Genomic DNA, 21298 nt, shown 5'->3' on the forward strand with positions numbered 1-21298 from the left:
AATAATGGTGGTGATAAATCTAAAAATCGTGAACGTGTTTAGCAAAACGCAACAAGACATGTAGGATATCACTTAATGGAAACGTAATTATATGCTCTTATATTAATAGGAGCATCTATTTATCCAAGTTAAGGTCAAAGGTAGGTTTGTAATTGTACTTTTTTTTTGCTTGTAAAAATTTGACGTGTAAAAGTACCCCTGGGGCCTATTTGCTGATTTAAACAAACAAACCAATTTGTTTGATTGATTGTTTTCAATAAAATTAAATACCACGGGCCGATTGGCATTTGTTGTCGATTGTTTTCGTCAGATTTGGATAAAATTTGGTAGATAGATAGAGTATCGCAATAAAAATTAAGCCTTAAGATATGAACTGTCACTAAGTAACACAAAATGATCCAAGTTAGTCGTAAATAATAGTTATTTACAACACACACACACACACAGAAAGAGAGAGAGAGAGAGACACACACACACAGAGAGAGAGAGAGAGAGACACACACACCACACACACAGACACACAGACACACACACAAACACAAACACACACACACACACACACACATACACACACACACACACACACAGAATAAAATGGGAATAATTTAAAACTCGTCGTATTTATCAAGTTTCTTTCGAAAAAACAATGCAAATATTAGTTACAATACTTCCGAAAAAACTAATAAAGCCGGAAGGAAACAAGTTGTTTTTAACTTCAGTATTTTTCAATATATTTAATTAGGAATTTAAACAGGGTAGGTAAAGGTTGCACGTCTAAAATGTTACTTTCAGGCATTGCCGTTACTTTGACACTGTCATCACTCATCGGTGGCATTGTGCGTGAAGTATTTATTTTTCCTGGATAGAACTGGAAAAAAACGGAAATTTTGTAAAGTTCCCGAAAAAACTATAATTTTTTTCTGGAATTTTCATCCCTCGTTCCAGGCAATGTCGCGGGCAGAATCTACTCTTTTAATTATGGATGATCGGAGATCGCTCGTACTCGTATGCTGGCTAGTCAGAGGGCCGATTTTCGAATTTTGAGCGCTCGATTTCGTCACTCGAAAATCTGTGGAAAACGATGAATTGATAATTTTGAAATACGAGCAATAGATATTGGGAATCTAGTGGTATTGACCACTCGTTTTCAATTCTGTTGGTAGAATTTAAATGCCTAGTAGTGGAGATATTGAAAGAAGCCGTACGAAAACGATCGCTCTAAATTCAAAAATTGGCCCACTGAGGTGAATGTGGAGCGTAATAACATCCCAGTCCATGGGGATTGGCGGGGAAAACTTCAAACTAGTTGTAAGTTTTGAATAAAATTCGTATCAATAATAAATAGAAACTGTTTTTCTATATGACGTATAATGCCTATTTAAAAAAAATTTCAAGAATATACTATATCATTTTCCGCTACGCAAAGCATGTCTGGTAGAAGCCACTTTTTAGCGATAAGACCAACAAGAACCCATCAACGTGCTCACTAGCGCCACTGCTAAAGAATTGTTATTATTTAGGTAAATTTAATGATAGACATTTAAAAAAGAGAGCCGCTACGTACTGTATTTTGTATTTAAGTACCTTTTAAATACATCATAATAGTTCTGCTGGATTCGTCAATCTAGGCGTCCAAAGTTAAAACGGCCGTTTTTGTTTTGAGTTCATAGATCGATTAATCCAGCAACATAGAAACTAGTTTGACGTATTGAAAAGGTACATAAATACAAAATACAGTACATAGCGACCCCCTTTTTTTAAATATCTGTCGTTAAATTTAAACAATCACAATTATTTTCCAGTGGCGCTAGTGAGCACGTTGATGGGCTCTTAATTTCATTATGTTGTTTTCGGTATTGAGGTGTAAAATAAAGAGTATTTATATTCGTTTATTGGCTATGTATATGACAGTGGCGCCCCCTGCCTGTTATGTCCTGTGTTCCGTGGTAACTCCAGCTGGGACAATAGCTTTGTGACCAAATTAGAATAAGCACCACGCCAATTAGAAAGTCGGCTTAAAATGTCGCCAGTCACTCGAGCCGTAAAAACGAATAAAATAAGGGGCAACACATACCTATAGTTATTTTTCATACCACGTTGGTACAAGCATACAGCTCGCCTGATGGTAAGCGGTCACCGTAGCCTATGGACACCAGCAACTCCGGAGGTGTTACAACTTACAATACACTCATTTAACATAATAGGTTATAACAACCAATTTTATTGCTAAAATCATATTCATACCCTTTTGGTATTGCTAAAAAAGCAGATAAAGAACTTTTTTTTCAGTTGCCATGGGAGTGTGCTTATTTGCTGTTTTATTGCAATCTTGTTTTCTGAGACTAATTTCAACTTTCTTACTAGCGACATCTAGTATGCAATAGACAATATATTAACCGCGCCATCTAGTGGAATCTAATAGAACTAATTGGTTACCAATCGATGTGCTTTTTAGACTTCAGTTTAAACCTTTAAAATCTTATAAGACTTAATTCTAATAAAACAAATCAGGATTTGAAGATGTGTACCACTTAAACTATCGACCTAGGAAAATTCGAAGTTTAAAGTATACAATTCATTTTTTATAATTTCAAAAACAGTGTAGTTTTCTGTTTATTTTTAATTGGACGAAGGAAAAGGGGAATAAATTAAAGCACAAGTAACAATTATTATGTAACATACTAAATACTTAATGTATATTGTTAATTTTACCAATAAATATGCATGCCCATAAATATAGATCTACAATACTTTAGAACATGAATAAGTATTTAAACAATCATGTTTTATATGCAAGTAAAATCCCAGTACTTTGAATTAAAATATTTACAACAATAATTTAACACAACAATAAATTAATAAGAATTAAAACTTTTAGTTTTAAAAAGTTTTATTCATTTAAACTTTAATCTACAAAATATATACAACGATTAGCAAATGGCGGACTTAATGTCAAATGGTATTCTCTATTAGTAGGTAATGTTAGTCAAGCATACAATTAGTGCGAAGAAGAAAAGTTTAATAAATGAATTTAAAAAATTGCAACCGTTATAAACTACATTTACCACATAAATAAATAAATTATATATAAATATATTATTATATTATTTTAAGTAAGTCGCTTTTTCCTTTGGACCACGCGCAAAAACTTTTTCAACAAGTTTCAACCCTCCGTTCGCTTCCGCTACTCGACGGTAGATGGCGCTAGTAGCCCCAAGTTGAATATCTTAGACTTGTGAAATTGCTGAATGAGACTAAACTATTCATGTTATTTTGGAAGGCAAGTTGGACTGTTGTTTTGGTAGTTTATTGCAAAACGATTAAAATATTCAATCGATTGTATTCAAAAGTGTTGAATGTGTATTTAAGTAGTTTTATTTATGATTTATACCAATAAGAGTAATAGTTCCCCTTTTAAAAATTATCTTATACTTGTATAAAAACAAGCAATTCTTGTATATACAGTGTGTGTAAATCCAATACGGGCGATAAAATAAACCATATTTAGTTTTATCCATGTAATCATTAATTAAAAAAAATTAACATTTACAACACTGAATAATTTTGTATGGTTAATAGATTTCTTAGGTCCTATGCTAACCATCGTTTAAATATTCGCCCGCATCATTTATATTTCGGGGATCTCGGAAACGGCTCTAACAATTTCGATGAAATTTGTTACATCGGGGTTTTCGGATGCGAAAAATTCATCAAACTAGATCTTGTCTCTTTTTATATGTTTTTCGACCAAAGCTCGGTCTCACAGATATTAGTTAATAAACACATACGAGTATTTTTACATTATTCAACATGACTTGAATAAATTTTCCGACAATTTGTTGTTTTATAACATTATTGAAAGATTGATCCTAATCTACTGATTTTGATGTACCTACTGGTACACATACCTGTAAGTTGTGGCACTGCTACACATACTCGTGAGGCCAATTCAAATTAACATTTGCGTATCGAAGAACGCAATACGATAACGTTTAGTTCTGGTTTAGATAAGTTCTCATTCAGTACCCCTAGTGTAAATAAATTCGATTTTGAAACATGACGTACGCGTTTGCGTTTAGTCTCATTTTGTATTGGATTTAGAAAGAGCGCGCCAAGCGGGACGTTTTGGAAACTCAAAATCCTATACAAAATGAGACTTAACGCAAACGCGTTCGTCACGTTATGATGTCGATAAAATTTACACTATGGGTACAGATATCGTTTGTATGTCGTATAATTGACAGAAGCAGCTCGATTCGGGCAACCAATTTCACTTTGACGTTAGAAATATCGTACTTAAATAGATCTTATTGGGATCACAGCGGAATCGAAATAAACGTAAATTTCGACATTTCCAAGATCTTAAACGTGTCTTAATGATTCTTCGAATCGGGCCATTAGATATCAAAATTATATCTAAATGATGCCACTCGGGCGTGCATTTCGCTTACTTCATGTAACATATGTTATGGCGCGAGCGAGACTCCGGGCCGATTGTAGATATGTACCTACCTGTCATGTTGATATCACAATGTAACTATGAATTAGCCCTCCTTGATTTCCTACATTGTATTTTTTGTGGAATCAAAAAACGGCCTTACCGATGGTAAGCGGTCACCGTAGCCAATGGATGCCTCCAACTTTAAGGGTGCACGTTGCCGGCCCTGTCCAACAGTTGTATGCAAACTGAAAAGCTAGGTCCCATTTCGCGAAAGCGTTTAACTTGATTGTATTAATAACAACCTTTAGTTTTTTAGGGTTCCATAGCACAAATGGTAAAAACGGAACCCTTATAGTTTCGTCATGTCCGTCCGTCTGTTTGTCCGTGTTGACGCATTTGATTATTTTTTGTTTATTTTACAATTGCAAGCTTCCGGGGGTTTCTTATTACTAGGTACCTTCTGTGGTCCAAATTTTAAAACCACTGGTAGCCTCACTAAATCATAGGTGCATGCACCTACCTGAAGAGGTAGGACCTAATCTCGGAAAATCTGATTCTTAATACAGGTTGATTCAGAAGACGTGGGCAGTCAACCCTACGCATTATTATTTTTTGTGTTGAAAAAAAAAAGTTTTAAATTATTGACGATATGGATAGCTACCCTACAATTGGAATACTTCTGTCAAATATCGATACTCATTACTTTATCCACGCGAAAACTCGTTTCTCACTCAAGTGTAACAGTTTACTGTTTTCATAATCAAAGTGCTGCCACGGTTCTTTAAACCTCTTTAGGTTTCTACTTTATTAATTAGGTATTGTAAGGTGACGATGATTGTAGAGTATTAAACATTTGTCAAATCAATAAAAACAATTAAAAAAACGGAAAAAGAGTAGTTAGGTATATCACTTAAATACGTTGGAAAACGAGCCCTTGACATTTACCGAATGCGTATAGGGTTGGTCTTGCTCACATCTCATGTATCACTCTATATATTATAAAAATAATCCAAATCCAAAGTCTTTTAATTAGTGATATGACAGCACTGCACTGCACATTTTTAATTTGATTTTCGAATGTACCAGCGATTTGAAAAATAGAACCTCTAATGCTATAGCATTCACTTTTAGTCAATAAAAAGTTAATCACTTAAATACGTTGGAGAACGAGCCATTAGCATTTGTCGAGTGTGTATGGTTGGTCCTGCTCACGTTTCAGGAATCACCCTATATATTATAAAAATAAGCCCTAAGTCCTTTATTTAATTAGTGATATAACAGCATTGCACTGCTTATTTTTAATTTGATTTTCAAATCTACCATCGATTAGCAAAATAGAACTTCTATGGTATTAGCTTAGCTCCACCTTCTTCTTTTTCTTCTTCTTCCTCCTCGCGTTGTCCGGGATTTTGCCACGGGTCATGGGAGCCTGGGGTCCGCTTGACAACTAATCCCAAGATTTGGCGTAGACACTAGTTTTTACTACAGCTACTGCCATCTGACCCAGAGGGTAAACTAGGCTTTATTGGGGTTAGTCCGGTTTCCTCACGATGTATTCCTGCAACGAAAAGCGACTGGTAAATATCAAATGATATTTCGTACATAAGTTCCTATAAACTCATTGGTACGAGCCGGGGTTTGAACCCGCGACCTCCAGATTGCAAGTCGCACGCTAGGCCACCATCGCTTCACTCTACCTGTGCATTTCTTTAATTTGAACAAGCATACGGTTTCTCCACACGCACCGGTATGATGATGATATAGATCGTGTCATTCACGAAGACGCGTGCCTTGAGTCGTAATATCATGTTAATAAAGGTTAGATTTGACAAATTTGCACGTCAACGTGGATGATACGAACTATTAACTATTTTTATTTCTGAAAACACGAACCTAGATTTTTTGAACCATATTCCACTCTGCTCTGTGGCTTTCACGAAAAATAAACAATTTTTTCTCAAAAATGAGGTTTTGTGACATTTTTATGAGTAGGAACTTACCCACAAAAACATAATACTTACACGTGATGATCATGATGGTCTTGCTGCACTTTGACTACTTCTGCCGATGTCTAATGATAGTTAAGTAGGAATGAATAAATGGTACATTAAGACGAAAGTGCAAAATCACCTTTTCATACAAAGGTAGTCCTCATTTTCCTCTCTGGACTGAATATTAACATTATTGGAAATTTGACATGATGTGTTGCATCTACCACAGCTATGCCCCTACGTTTGATTTTATTCGAATTTTTAATTAATATAAGATTTAGGAGCATTTAAAAGTTTGTATAAAATTTGTTTGACGCACCAAATTTTTACAATAATCAAAAAATCTAATATAGTCAAATGTAGGGGCATAGCTATTTTTAATATATTTTTATATTATTATATTATATTATAGGACATTATTACACAAATTGACTGAGTCCCACAGTAAGCTCAATAAGGCTTGTGTTGAGGGTACTTAGACAACGATATATATAATATATAAATATTTATAAATACTTAAATACATAGAAAACACCCATGACTCAGGAACAAATATCCGTGCTCATCACACGAATAAATGCCCTTACCAGGATTTGAACCCGGGTCCATCAGCTTCGTAGGCAGGGTCACTATCCACTAGGCCAAACCGGTCGTCAAATAATATACATTTAATTATGTAAAAATATTTTCCATAATGTCAATATCCAGAGAGGAAAATGGGGATTACGTTTGTATGGAAGCGGCCATTTCATACTAGCTTCTTCCCGCGACTTCTTCTCCGTGGAATGATGATGATGATGGATTAAAACTATCCTATATCCTTCCTTGGTCCTCAAACTATGCCCATAACAAATTTCATCTAAATTCAGTTGTTTTTGTAAGAAGAGGTAAAGACTGACAGACAAACATACAAAGTTACTTTCACATTTAAAATATTAGTAGGGATTAAAAAACTTACCTATTTTTTTTCACTTAATTCATAGACCATAAACACTATGGATAATAATTTAATGCGTTTGTAACTGAATTTATAGCTACGACTATAGAGTAAGCAATAAATCAAACCAGACATAGAATTTACTGCGTAATCAAACTTCTTCATTCAAGTTTTTTTTTAAATAGTAATTACTATTTGAACATTTACCGAGCAGCAATGTATTGCAAACATTGCAAGACATAACGAGATACGAGCTTTTTATTGTAACTGCCAACAAGCGTTGACATTTACTATAAAAAGCTTTTATCTCGTAACTTGTGTTTTGATTTACATTGGCTGAATTATTTTGTATGGATAGTATTTTTATACTATTTTTGAGCAATAGTCTCAGTATACTTCTTAGGTTCTATGCTAACCACCGTTTTAAGTTTTGCCCGTATTGAATTTACACACTATATATTTTAAATTGCGTTAAGACGATATTTAGTAGACTTGTTCTGACTTTCCTTTGTTTTATCACCTAGGTCCTATAGTGCCCCTTCTGTAGCTTCCCCTTCTGTACCTTCGATATCCATCATCAGAATCAACTCGATATCATAATAATACTGCATCATTACCGGCCTTCTGAGTATACCAAAGCCAGATCGACCGCCAGGAATATGCTCTAATTTAAATATATTACATATTTTAACCCTAACAGCAATCAAAAAATATACATCGCCGCCTATCTTCGTATAATATCGTCGCCTTTCGATAATCTAGGCTTGAAAATCGTATCGCATGCCTTGCGGCTTAGCTTAGATACCTACGCTATGCTTTTAGAACAACAGTGACAGCTTTTTTTATCGAAGTGAAAATCTGTTCATACATGTAGGTATGTTTATTCTACAAATGTTTTATGATTTTTAAAGGATATATTTTACTTTTACGCAGTGTTTTGAAAAGTTCTACTTTCTGGCCTTTAGGTACTCGTGTTGTAAAATAGTACATTACGATACAAGTGAGAAAAATAGGAAATTCGAAACGAGTGGCGATAAATTAAAACACGACCGAAGGGAGTGTTTTAAATCGACACGAGTTGCGAATTACCTATTCGCACATGTATCGTACAACGTTTTACAGTACATATGGCCCTTTAAATGTTCGACACAGTAACATAATATGCTACTTCTCGCACTAATATGTTCTGTAATATAACCTTTTCGACGCTAACGACGTATATATCCGAACCGCAGGTCCAACGCCAACGACGGATTAATCCGTCACGGACCACAGATCAACATAGACGTTACGTTCATATGCATGAAGTTCAATTTCAGTTTTAACATTTCGGTATCGTGGCGTTTGAGTGACAACTTTCGAGTTTGACAGGTGACCTAGCTCCAAACTAAGCAAAGCTTGTACTATGGGTAATAGGCGATGATAATTACATGTATGAGTAATATATACTTTTATAAGTAGATACTTAGATACATACATAGCATTCGTAACTCAGGAACAAATTTTCGTGATAAACAGACAAATAAATGTCCTTACCAGGATTCGAACCTGATATAATAAAAAACACTTTTAAACTATAAAGTACCGATATAGTAGAAAGTCTTTGAGAGATCATTGCCTAAGTACTTATTTGAAAAGAAACAAAACGTGATTGGATAGATCTCGGTTCTGAGAAATAATCATTCTGAGGCGTCATAGAGGGGTTAAATGGAAACATAGAATTTGATTAACAAATCGTGGATATTTATTGAAATAAAAATAATAAAAATGAAATATAATAAAAACAGTTCATATTTCACGTCGTTACACAATAAAATTTGTCTTAGTGTTTTTTGTTTTACTATTTTGTCTCCGTATGTCATTCATATCAAGGAAATTCAATACAGTGGTATTTATTACATTATGCAAACATCCAATCGATTTTGAATTGTATTTTTTTTAAAACCGTCAATTTTTCCGGGTTTTAACTGGTATGTATTGAAAACTTGACGGTTTCAAATAACGAAACAATAGACGCTCCAAATACCTATGTGATAAGTAAAATATTGAGCAAGCAGTGTATGACATAATTATAATCAGTAAATAAAGCTTTATTTGAAAACATAATGATTTCGCTACATAAAAGCTTTATTGACTGACTTAATAAAATATTTTTTATGAAGATTAACATCAGGAAATGCGAAGAGTTATTCTAACAGGGTATCTAAGTGATAGAAATGACAATTTGACTGAATTTAAGAGAAAACGGAATTGCTTGCCTAAGACCTGTCCAGACAAGGTTTCCTTCGAATTAATCTTAACAAATAAGATAAAAAACATCAAACCAAGTGGACTGAAGAGGCCTTAAGCAATTTGAATACCTTAGACATCACGACTGGAGACAAAACTCTTCTATAATTTCCTTACATATTTATCTAATATAAATTCTATCATAATTTACATTAAGTACGTATACTGAAAGATTTCACACTTGGACTAATTTAGGTACGAGTGAAAGGTTCCATAAATCACGAAATCGTCTTTAAAAACAAAACTGGAATTATTTTTTCAGTCTTAACAAAGAAAGTAGCTCTCGTCGGCACGACTCGAACATGAAACTAAGGTCTAATGCTTCTCCCATAGATTCATTTTGATTAATTTAAACACTAATTAAATTTAGAAATACGCAGTTACTATAACACGTACACTTAAAATCGATTCCAATTTTGCTTTCTACAATACTTAAAATATCGATTACAGGAAACTCACCGTATTTTCCAAATTTCGTTTATTTATTTTCTATAATTTCCGAAACATCTTGTCTTCTATAAATATGAACATCAATAGGTACTCGATTTACATATCATACTTAAATCTAATATTTACAAGGTCTTAACTAAGATAGGAAACATTTGCTTATTATTGTACAGTAAACCCGAAAAATACCAAACAACTTACTGCCAAACACGTACATGCTACACCGAACTATGAAGATCCTAAGAAAATACTGGAAAAATCTATTCATAATTGACACTATACAGCTTACAACTAAACCATACATTAAATCAACATAGCTTAACTTTGGCATTGGTTTCCACATTTTCTATAAATTAAAACATGTCAAACAAAGATCAATCGAATGTAACATTTAAAGATCATTGAAAATGAACAGTACAGCCTCAAAATAAAAACATAATTCGCAAACTAACATCAACAATGCAACGGGAACTGCTCAACACTGGTTCAGCTCAGGCCTATCCGATATGTCACTTAAGATATAAATAAAATTAATGCCCTTCGGTGCGGAAGCTCTCGGGCTAATATTGCAATCATTCGCCAACCAATTCAATTCTTAAGACTAGAACGTTAGTGTGATTCAAGCGGTAAGAAACGCAACGATTTTAGGCCTAAAAGATCTGGCTGGGTGGCGCAGGCGGCGGTAGGCGGAGACCGCCCCACGGGTAGAGTCACGAGGCCTCTTCTCGACACGCGTTCGAGTCGTCGGACAATGCTAACGGTGCACCGTTACTTTGATTCACGACGCACTTACGCATGTGCTTCTCGAGTGTTGACGGCACTGAGAAGGGCATCTCACAAAACCGGCAGCGGTACACGTCCTTTCCCAAACGACCATGCGTCTTCATGTGCCTGGTCAACTTGGAACTCTGAGCGCACGCATATGAACATAATTCACACTTGTAGGGCTTTTCGCCGGTATGAGATCGCCTGTGGACTGTGAGATTTGAGCAATTCTTAAATACCTTCCCACAGTATTCGCAAGTGTCATTTCGACGTCCGTCTTTTGACTTCAAGAGAGGGTTTTGTAAGAGACCGTTACTAGTGTTTTTGAGGCCATCAAAAATATTTTCAGGTGGTCGTTGCGCGTGTAACGTTGGCAGCCACCAACCTTCACCTCTGTCCATATCTAACTTCATCCGCTTGGAAGCTTCGAAGGGATTTTCAAAAGGATTAAACAAAGGGTGTGGTTGTGGCGGCATCTTTGCGAATTCTTCTTTTAGCCGTAACGCAGCAGTGGGAGGCATGCCGTTTGGCTTATCGCTGGAAGGACCATTGTTATTGTCACGGTCTTTTGCCAGTTGCCATTTAAGCGAGTTTCCCGATTCCTGTAATGCCTGTTTGAAAGCTTCACTGTATTGAGCAATGTTTGATAAACCGAATTTATCCATTAGTTCACCAACAACGGATGCGGAAGGGGGATGAGCGGGTAGAGGAAGAGATTGTTTTCGGGGTGGTGCGGAAGGAGCACTGCTATTTGATACAGTTAAGTCCTCAGCTTCCTCAACGTCCTCGCCATCCTCATTCTCCTCTTCTTCCTCACCATCTAACTCCTCGTCTTCGAGATCTTCATCTGAGTCATCCTCACCGGTGTCACCACCGGACTCTCCATCTTCCGTATTGGCATCAGTACCCCTATGCACTTTCATGTGCCTTTTTAATTTGGAAACTTTCTCAAACGCTTCGTCGCATTCACTGCATTTGTATGGTTTTTCGCCGGTATGTGTGCGGCGATGCACCATTAAATTGTTTTCGAAGCGGAACTTCTTTCCGCAGAACTCACAGGAATGTACAGCCTCGTCATTATTGCGTTTTGCAGGCGGAGTCGAAGACGGGCGATCTGGAGGCGCGTCCGCGATCGGCAGTTCCGCGCGGCGCTCCGGTGACGTCGAGCTATGGGGCCTCGAAGCGTCGCGGGGCGCGTCCACCGTCCCGGGTCCGGCGCCCACCGGTGGAGTCTGGCCGACTCGGGAGGGCGACGGGGAAGCGAACGGCGGCGAATGCTTCCTGGGGCTAGGAGAGCTCGAATTGCCTGTGGCCGCCCCTGGACTGGTCGTACCGGCCAGTTGCCGCAAGCGCTGCGAGTAAAAATCCAGCTGGGGTTCAAGTGATAGTGGTTGTGATACTGGAGGTACTCTGTCCCGAGAGGAGACCGACGTCGGTATGACGGGTGGCCGGTCTGCCGGTGACGGGAACGGTTGGTGAGGTGGGAGGGAGTTGGCTGCTACTGCTGCCGCGGCTGCAGCCAAATTTATCCCATGGTGGCGAAATTGCTCTGATACTAGTTGCTCCATCCTAAACCTATGGTCATGATGGTTTGGTCGCGCGAAAAGTGGCGCAGGAGGAACTGAGGGATGAGCCAGCGGTGGTAAGCTTCCTGGGAGTGGCATTCTTAAGAGACCACCGACTCCGAAAGGCGAATGCATATCCGGAGGAGGTAGTAACGGGTGGTGGCGAAGCGACGGTGGCGGGAGCGGCGCGCCAGTTGATGAGCACCCTGAGCTTGAAGAAGACGTGCTCGACGAGGAATGGTTCTGCTTATTAAGCTGTTGCTGTGGAGCACTATCCACGTATATCTTGACTCCATGGACATGCTGCACGTGCTGCAGCAGCCTCCACGCCGAATGCACGCGCGCCTTGCAAGTGGAGCACACGTAGTTGCTTGGCTCTGTGGGCAAAGAAAACAAACTTCAAAAATGTGAAAACTAATCTCTTAAGGGAAAGGTTACCAATAGAAGATTTACAGCAATATTAACACGGGCAAAGTGTCTAGTAATAGCTCTCACATATCGTAGTGTTGGGCCTAGGGAGTGTGCGTGGCGCGCATGCTAATCAGAAGGTCCGAGGGCCGGGTACGTCGGCGGCCGTGAATGATCGCTCCTCCGTGTCCCGCAAGATTCATGCACCTCTAAAATCTTATGAAATATACGGGGCGGGGATCACGTACCGGCCCAGTGTTGATATTGAAATCTATGTAACATTATCCCGGATGAGAAAAATAAAACGCCTAAGTGTTTAATTTTCATATTTCATATGTGTCTAGAGATTGTGACTTATGCAGTCTTTGGTTTGGATAACCCGTGATAAGTTTAAGAGAAAACTTACTACTTTTATTTTATTTAGTTTATGTAGGTAAACGAGGGAAACATAAGAAAGTAGTCAAATCATCAATCACATGTCTATATCAGGTACTTAGAACTTATAGAATAAGACTAAAAAGATCGATTACTGTGTATCACTTCCTACTAGTCTTTACTTGTAGGTTATCTGTTAACAGTTTGTATGTTTGCTTAGGATTATATTCTGAGTAAAACAAAAGACAACTAACACCTACAGATAATAAAAATCTTATGATTCGCAACAAGTAAGACTATTAGACATTTAATATATCACTTATGATTAATGTATGGAGTTACGGATTAAAACAAATGATATGAGTGATTAATTTCATTCTGCTGGTATCGAGTAGTCAAAACAAAAGTAAAAAATAATGTATTGTTCCTAATGTTCAAGCTCAAAAATTACGCAGTGGACGCTTGGTCAAGCACCGGCCGTGCAAGGCGGAGTTTTGACAGTAATTTGATTGCTCATTGTGAGCGCGGGCCACATTTTATTGTGGAGACAATAACGTTCACAACTAGTGTTGGGACGAAATGTAACCTATTTTATAACGACGTTTTCTAAGGTAGTTGAAATTAGGTTTTATAAGGTACAAGTTTTAAAAGCGATCTAACCACAGTTTAGATGAAAATGAGTAATAAGTAACCAAATAAAGGTAATGCGTATTTAATGATAAGTTGTTAGGTAAATATGTATTGTTTTTGTTTTCATTATATGGATTTACCAATACCTACCCCAAGTTCAACTACCTAAACGAAAATGAAAATTTCGCTTCTTTGCAAAATAACTACACACTTCTGTTGATGTAAAACTGAGTCATAGGGACTATGCGTTAGAATTTACCTATATTCCACTCGTACATATTGTCTATTCTATTACATATACATATTCCGTTATATTCTACATATTATACAAGTTTTTACTTTCAAGAATGCGATTTTAGAAATAAATATAATCCAATGACAAAGTTTTTATACAATCCGACTTCCAGTTTGTTCATTTTTACGGCAAAGATTTTTTGCGAAATATAATACTTAAATACACATGCATATATACAAGTCAGGTACTTGTACTTATTTTATAGTGTAATAGTAGGGACAATGGGCTAAAACAAACTTACTATCTTAAAAAAATCTTTATCAAAGAACCCTTTTAGATGACTAATGCGTGGTAACTTATAAAATTCGTAATTTTGTATCGATGTGCCAGTTCTCATCGATAACAGCACTAGTGGGCGCGGCGATAACATCGGACTGTTAAGATGCTTATTGAATTGTAACGGTCAAATTGGTGCCGGCCAGATTTTCTTGTACCATTGAATGAATGCTTCGAATTTATTTTTGGTAAAAGCGTTATGTATAAATTTGTTAAGTTTGTTTCGCTTTAGAGCGCTTGAGAAAAATATTGTGTTTAAGGCAGCCTTCATGCCAAATATAACATGACATTTCTTCATTTTTTAATAATATTTTTTAACCCGGATGAAAAAAGTGATCATCGCTATGTATCGGTAGTTGTTGGTATTAATATATATTGTCACCATTTACACTATTTATTAATATTTGTAACAATGAAATATGTGGTATATTTCAAGTGCGAGAAAATACACGTAGAAAAATCTATAAGAAGGTATTTATTAAAATTTTACCGTTCATAGAAACACAACTCATAAATATTATGACCTTTAATAGCATTGTTCATTGTGTCTGGTCATCAAGGTAGCGACTGCAGAAAAAGCAGAATAAATTCTCATTTCCGCGACTTTTCATTTCCCGTCAATTCGATTGCATTTTTCTTTTGAATAATGTTTAAATCAATTTTTTTTTTATCTACAGGGTTAGCATACCTCAGTTTGTTTAGTTTTACAACACAGCACAGTCATTGTTTATCCTATGTATCAAATACACTACATATTCTAAAAACTTTGTTTAAAATATGAAGGAGTTATTAACTGTGCTATTTATCTTGTGCGTTAGCAAAAAAGGATTTCTGAAGCTTTATTTTTATGTAAGTATATAAGAATATTATATTTATTAACCCCTCTTATTCATAAACGTCTACTAAAAGTTGACAAGCCGCTAATAATCGTTTGTCCCTTTCCATCATACCGTCGGAAAGGGACAAATGATTATTAGCGGCTTGTCAACTTTAGTAAACGTTTATGATTAAGGGGGTAACACTGTATGTTTAAGACATATTACTCGTAATAAAAATAACGATCCGATTCGAGCTTTAAGATACGTCAAATATTAGGACTAGATGCGATATAGGTCGGATATGTCAGTGTCAAAAGTGACGTTTTTGTTTGAAGAAACGTAATGTTTGACGTATCTTATAGTTCGAATCGGGCCGTAAGTGAACAAAATACATTTCAGATTTTTATTATTAAATACTAATATGCGTCTTCTACCAGTACTTGTCACTTTAGGCGTGTGTCGTAAGTACGGTCAACAACGAACTTAGTAGCGGTCCCGGCTTACAGCGATCGATGCCGGATTACACCGATTACAGCCCGAGTCGTAATTTAAATCGATTGTTTGATAAGATCTTTTCGCCTGACCGTACTTTTACAGGACGTTTTAGTTTTTATAGTTGGCTTGTAATTTGTTTATGATTTGAAAAGGATTTTTGCGTATTATCGTATATTTTAACAACTTAGCATTCATAATTCCTTATGAACTAGTTAGTCGTCCACGCGATTTGACATATATCGACTACTTAATTAGACTAAAGTTTACCTATCATGGATCGTGTCATTCACGACGACACATGCTTAACTCATATTGTCATCTTATTAAAGGTTAGATTTGACAAAACTGCGCGTCATCGTGGATGACACGAACAGGTGTCAAAATGATTTCCGGTTGAACTTCAAAATGCCGAAATCTTCTCGAGAATATTTTTTTTGTTTATTATGCAGTAAACTAACGTGGAAGTGTGCCACTAATGAAGAATTAGTCTCTAAAAGCGTTAACCATCCTTTACTTAACACCCAGCAATCCATCGCGGTTATTTGTAAAGTTCATTTATAATTTTACGCAAAGTAATTGCCGGATAACGTCATGTTGTCGTCGTATGAACACACTTTTGATATTGGCGAAATCACCATTAATTTTAAATAAGTCACTATTTAAAGAAGAAGAATATCCTATATATTTATGAAGAATTTATAGAAATATTGTGATGATTATTTATTTGTTACATATTACGGTACATTAAAAAAATGTAGAAAATATATCACAATATCTACGAGTAAATATTGAGCACGGCCTGTATAAGACGATTTAATAGTGATAGGTATAGATAATTGATACGATTGAATCTTGATATTATTATGGACTAGTGTGGGTGGTCAATCACGGGCATTAGCTGTCATATTATTTAATTTAGGTTGAATGTGAATAGATTTTACTGATTAAGTTTTAAAGCGGTTTGGTATTTAGGTATACATATATGTACCTATCAGGATTATTAATCTGTGACAGATATTCGCAAGTCATGGACTGATGTAATTCTTTATCAGATTCCATTCCTTATCATAGGCTACTTTGTATGTGTATATCTGAATCAGGAGTAAAATATTTAGGCTTACTAACTGCTCCAACAGTAAGTTTGAAATATTTACCACCATTTTAAAAAAATTGGAGAGTACTTCCAAAGTTACGAATTACCATTCAGCTCTAATCACAACATGTTATCGTTTTGCCTCTATGAAGCATTTCTGCTAAACACCGGGAAATCCATGTTATCGACTACGACGTAGCGCTACGACCGTAGCTCAGCGTTGAATGTGTTAATATTTCTTAAAAACCTCGGCTTTTTATGCAGTACTTATGAATTGTTCTGGTGAGAACTAACTACTTCATTTTATAACTATCTCTGCTATCTAGCATGATTCATGACGTAAATTTTAAAATTATTATAGTTTTAGTCAATGTACATCCAAAATAATAAAACTAAACATATCATATTCATAATGTAAATCGAAGTTCTAACAAAGTATATACGACATTCGAAATTCAAAATTCAAATTTTCCCAACCAGCCAGCAACTGTTATGGGTCACAATTTGCACCATTCGGGTTATAACCGGGTGGGTGGAGGGGGACGGTCATTCAGCGCAGCGGCGCGACGGACATCCGCCGCATAACAAGTCGATGGTCGCGTTCTTATTTCGAAAGATACGAAATGTGAATTTGCGGTTTTAATGCTGCGCGATTGGTTGTTCCTCTTTTAAATTGTTATCATGACTGAAATTGTTACCTAATAATGCCAAAATGACTTGACGTGTATATAATATTTAAACTATTTTAAATAAATGACTATGACGTCTATGACTATGATTAAAATAATTCAAAAAAATAAAAATTCATTCAGTCATTTTTCCTACGGATTGGACTGAGCCGTAAAGCGTTTTTATAGAGTATACGTCTGGTTTAAAATAGTTACCTAATAAATTTGAATTCTTATCAATGAATATAGAAAAAAAGTTAGTCTTTTGTATTATATATTCGCAAATTACTACGATTTTCCGAACAAAACTCAATTCAAAGTGACATAGTAGCTTGCACATCACTATCTTAAGAGTTTAGTAGTTTGTAGTTCCTCGCGGTGTCCGCGCAAGGCGCTGGGGATGTTACTACAATCGCATGCCGAGTTGATCGTTTAGGCGATCCATTATAAATGCAATCTGTGATGTTACACGGTTGTTACGGGTACAGAGTTCACGTTACAATAGTTGGCTTGACAGCTCGAATCTCCTCGTTCCCGTAATTAAAGGGAATGGAAGGCCTGGGGTGCGAACAACTGTCGGCGGCGCCGGATGCTGCGCGCCGGCTTCCGGCCGAGGGTAGTTCTCCGGTACAGCGTTTTAGGCTCGACTTTTCAAATTTTCAAACACACATTCTAAACTGAAACTGTTGAAGACGTGGCACTGGGAAATTGTTTTAACCTTCGTTTTAAAACTTTATTTACCCGTTTAGCGTTAACTACGACTTATATTCATCAATGGTTGCATTCTAGTACAGAATACAGTAAGGAATTAAGTCCGCAACGTATTTTAAACTAGCTTAAAATTTGCAATACTTTTACAACATAGCGCTAAGTAATCAAGTAAGTACTGAATTAAATCATTATTTTATTTGTGTACATATGTTGCTACTTTACCGCACTAGTGCGATTATCAGCACATTAAATAAATAAATAAATAAATATTATACGACATTATTACACAAATTGACTAAGTCCCACAGTAAGCTCAATAAGGCTTGTGTTGCGGGTACTTAGACAACGATATATATAATATATAAATATTTATAAATACTTAAATACATAGAAAACACCCATGACTCAGGAACAAATATCCATGCTCATCACACGAATAAATGCCCTTACCAGGATTTGAACCCGGGACCATCAGCTTCGTAGGCAGGGTACATTACGTAACTATGTCGAAAATTATATAAGGTCCACATGTACTGTAAAACGCTGTCGATACATATGGGAATAGGTAAGCCTTTCGCATTTGTATCGTAACTTACTAAACTAGAACACGTTAAATGAACTAAAATATTATTTACTATAACTTTTTTTTTACACGGCCTAAAAGCCGATTTAAATCAATTGCAATCTCGGTCCACAACTGAACAATTTGAGACAAAAATAGTTCATTATATAAAATGCACTAAGAATATGCACTGTACTGTTTAAGTACAGTGCATAAGTATTGGTGTTGTGATTATTACACACAAGCGTAATTCGCAACTGAGCGTCTCTCAAGTTATACACCCGAATCTATACCTACTCTACCTAGACCGCGTCTATAAAACCTACTGTCCACGGAGCAAAATAGAGGATACGGTGGACCCCCCTAGGGGGTAGGGGGTCCAGACGGGTGGTGTTTAAAAATTTCACCCCCACTGCCTTCAGCCTTACAATGCTGTAATCAGCGATTGCCTTGTGAAATCGAAGCTTGTGCTTAATTTTTGTTTTAGTTTTGTATGTACCCAATAGGTTGTACTTATCTACGGTAGTTTTGTTAAAGTAAAAAAATATATTTTCATTAATGAAAAATGGTTCCAAATTGCTCTTGCTAGCATATCTTCTATTAACATTTCTGAAAAATATTAAAATTTCAAACAAAATGAGTACATATTAACATATCACACACTTCAGCACTACACAGTTAAAAGAGATGTACGTATATGTTTTAAAAGTTATAGAAATAAATACAATACCTACAACTTCTTGTCATATTAAATAGCCAAAAAATACATGTTTGTATGATGTAACCACGTGCATCAATGGAAAGGTTAAAATATTGTCCTTGGTCCGTGGGGCCCTGGCGCTCTGAGTCTCTTCAAAGATCTGTCTAAGAGACTCAGAGACGCCACAGGAGATCAAAGAGCTGGCAGCTTCCTCGCTCAACGCATCAGTCTAACGATCCAGCGAGGAAATGCTGCCAGCGTCTTCGGTACTATGCCGCAGGGGCCATTTTTAGATTTATTTTAGTTTTATTTTAGATTTAATTTAGTAATATTTTAGTTTTAATTTATATTGTGTTTTTATATTAAGAATGAAAGTTGAGTAAAATCGTTTTATGTAGATTCTATTGTCAGTCAGTCTTCATAAAGACAAATCAAATAACAGTGACTCTCTTTGAGAGATTCTTTGTTTTGTTTTTAGAGGACAATTGCCAGAAATTAGCATTTATTTGAGCACTACACTCCTTACGTGACTTCTTCCGTGTGGCTTTTACGTAGAAATGTGGACACTTTACAAAATATTGGAAAGGTTATCGAATGGCATTGGAAAAAAGATTTTTATTTAATTTTAATATAATACATGCATTAAAAATCACGCCTATTTCCCGGAGGGATAGGCAGAGACGACAAATTTCCACTTGCTACGTTCCTGGCATACCTCTTTCGCTTCCTTCACTTTCAAAACTTTCTTCAACCTCATACCATACACGCTCGCAGGTTAGGGCTGTTGACCTGGCCTAAGCTTCAGGATTTCCCCGATTTGATCTAAGGAGGTCCGCCGAGGTCTACTCCTCCCAGCTCCCTCTTCTACTTCTCCCTAATACACTCTCTTTGTTAGCCTTCTTTCAATCATTATTTTAGTAATATAATAGAAGTAAGAATTTTATAACTTTTTATATAGGATATTTTGTAAGTTTGGAAAATGTCAGTTGGCACATCAGTATCTTACGCTGGTAACTGTCTGATACTCTCTCTCTTAGTTGGTATTACTAATGCTTAACCCCCTTTCGACGTGATGATTACCGTAATTGAAGTACGAGTACCCTTATGCTAATCCAGATTATAAAAAAAATTGTTCGTCAAGTTAGTATCTAAATCTGTTTCCCAGCTTTTCCGTAACATATAAAAAATATTTACATCAATTATCTCAGCAAACGTATTTCGTACATAATAGGATAACATATAACTTATTTTACTGACTCATAAAACTCGCCAATATTTAACAAGCGTCTGGGTCGTAAGTACGCAACTGTAATTGAATTTACGAGGAATGACTGATTTGACCGTCGTCAGTAGGTATATGAATACAAGTGTTTTGTAATGTGGGTACAAAAAGTGACCCCTAGACTTTGAAAACATGGTTCAGTTGTTTTCAGAGTGTACAAAAAGTGTTGGTGAAGAAACAAGAGTCAAATTGATTATCTATATGTTCGTTTAAATACCTACATGACATTGATATATGTGATTATATTATTCTACCGCGACCGGTCGTAAAATCAGGCTGATCGTAATGTTCCTGTGTGATGTTTTGACGGTATAGTCACATTAAACCAATAGATAGGTAAAATAGGTTCGTCAGATTGCTTCAGATGTCCGAAGGGCAAACTTCCTAGATGTAGAAGCACCGCTACGCGGGGCTCCATTGACTCAGGGAGCGAGATGATAATTTTCATAATTCACGATATGCCTAGTAATTTCATGATCTGCCTGATTTTATGATCAGCCGCCGACATATACAACGCTACCAGATAAACTTGTGAAACCTTCGAAAATGA

The 21298-nt window shown here is 36.2% G+C and overlaps 1 protein-coding gene across 1 annotated transcript in view; it reads right to left on the reverse strand.

Annotated features, from left to right (window-relative positions):
• Positions 1 to 9090: 9090 nt before the first annotated feature.
• LOC133525804 (B-cell lymphoma/leukemia 11A) overlaps positions 9091 to 21298 on the reverse strand; it is a 43279-nt gene continuing 31071 nt past the window's right edge. Inside the window, exon 5 of the mRNA XM_061862192.1 lies at positions 9091 to 12812. Coding sequence (XP_061718176.1) covers positions 10816 to 12812 — 1997 coding nt within the window. The 3' untranslated portion in view covers positions 9091 to 10815. The remainder of the gene's footprint in view (positions 12813 to 21298) is intronic.

This window comes from Cydia pomonella, chromosome 15 (genome assembly GCF_033807575.1).
Source record: "Cydia pomonella isolate Wapato2018A chromosome 15, ilCydPomo1, whole genome shotgun sequence".
Classification (NCBI taxonomy): Eukaryota; Metazoa; Arthropoda; class Insecta; order Lepidoptera; family Tortricidae; genus Cydia; species Cydia pomonella.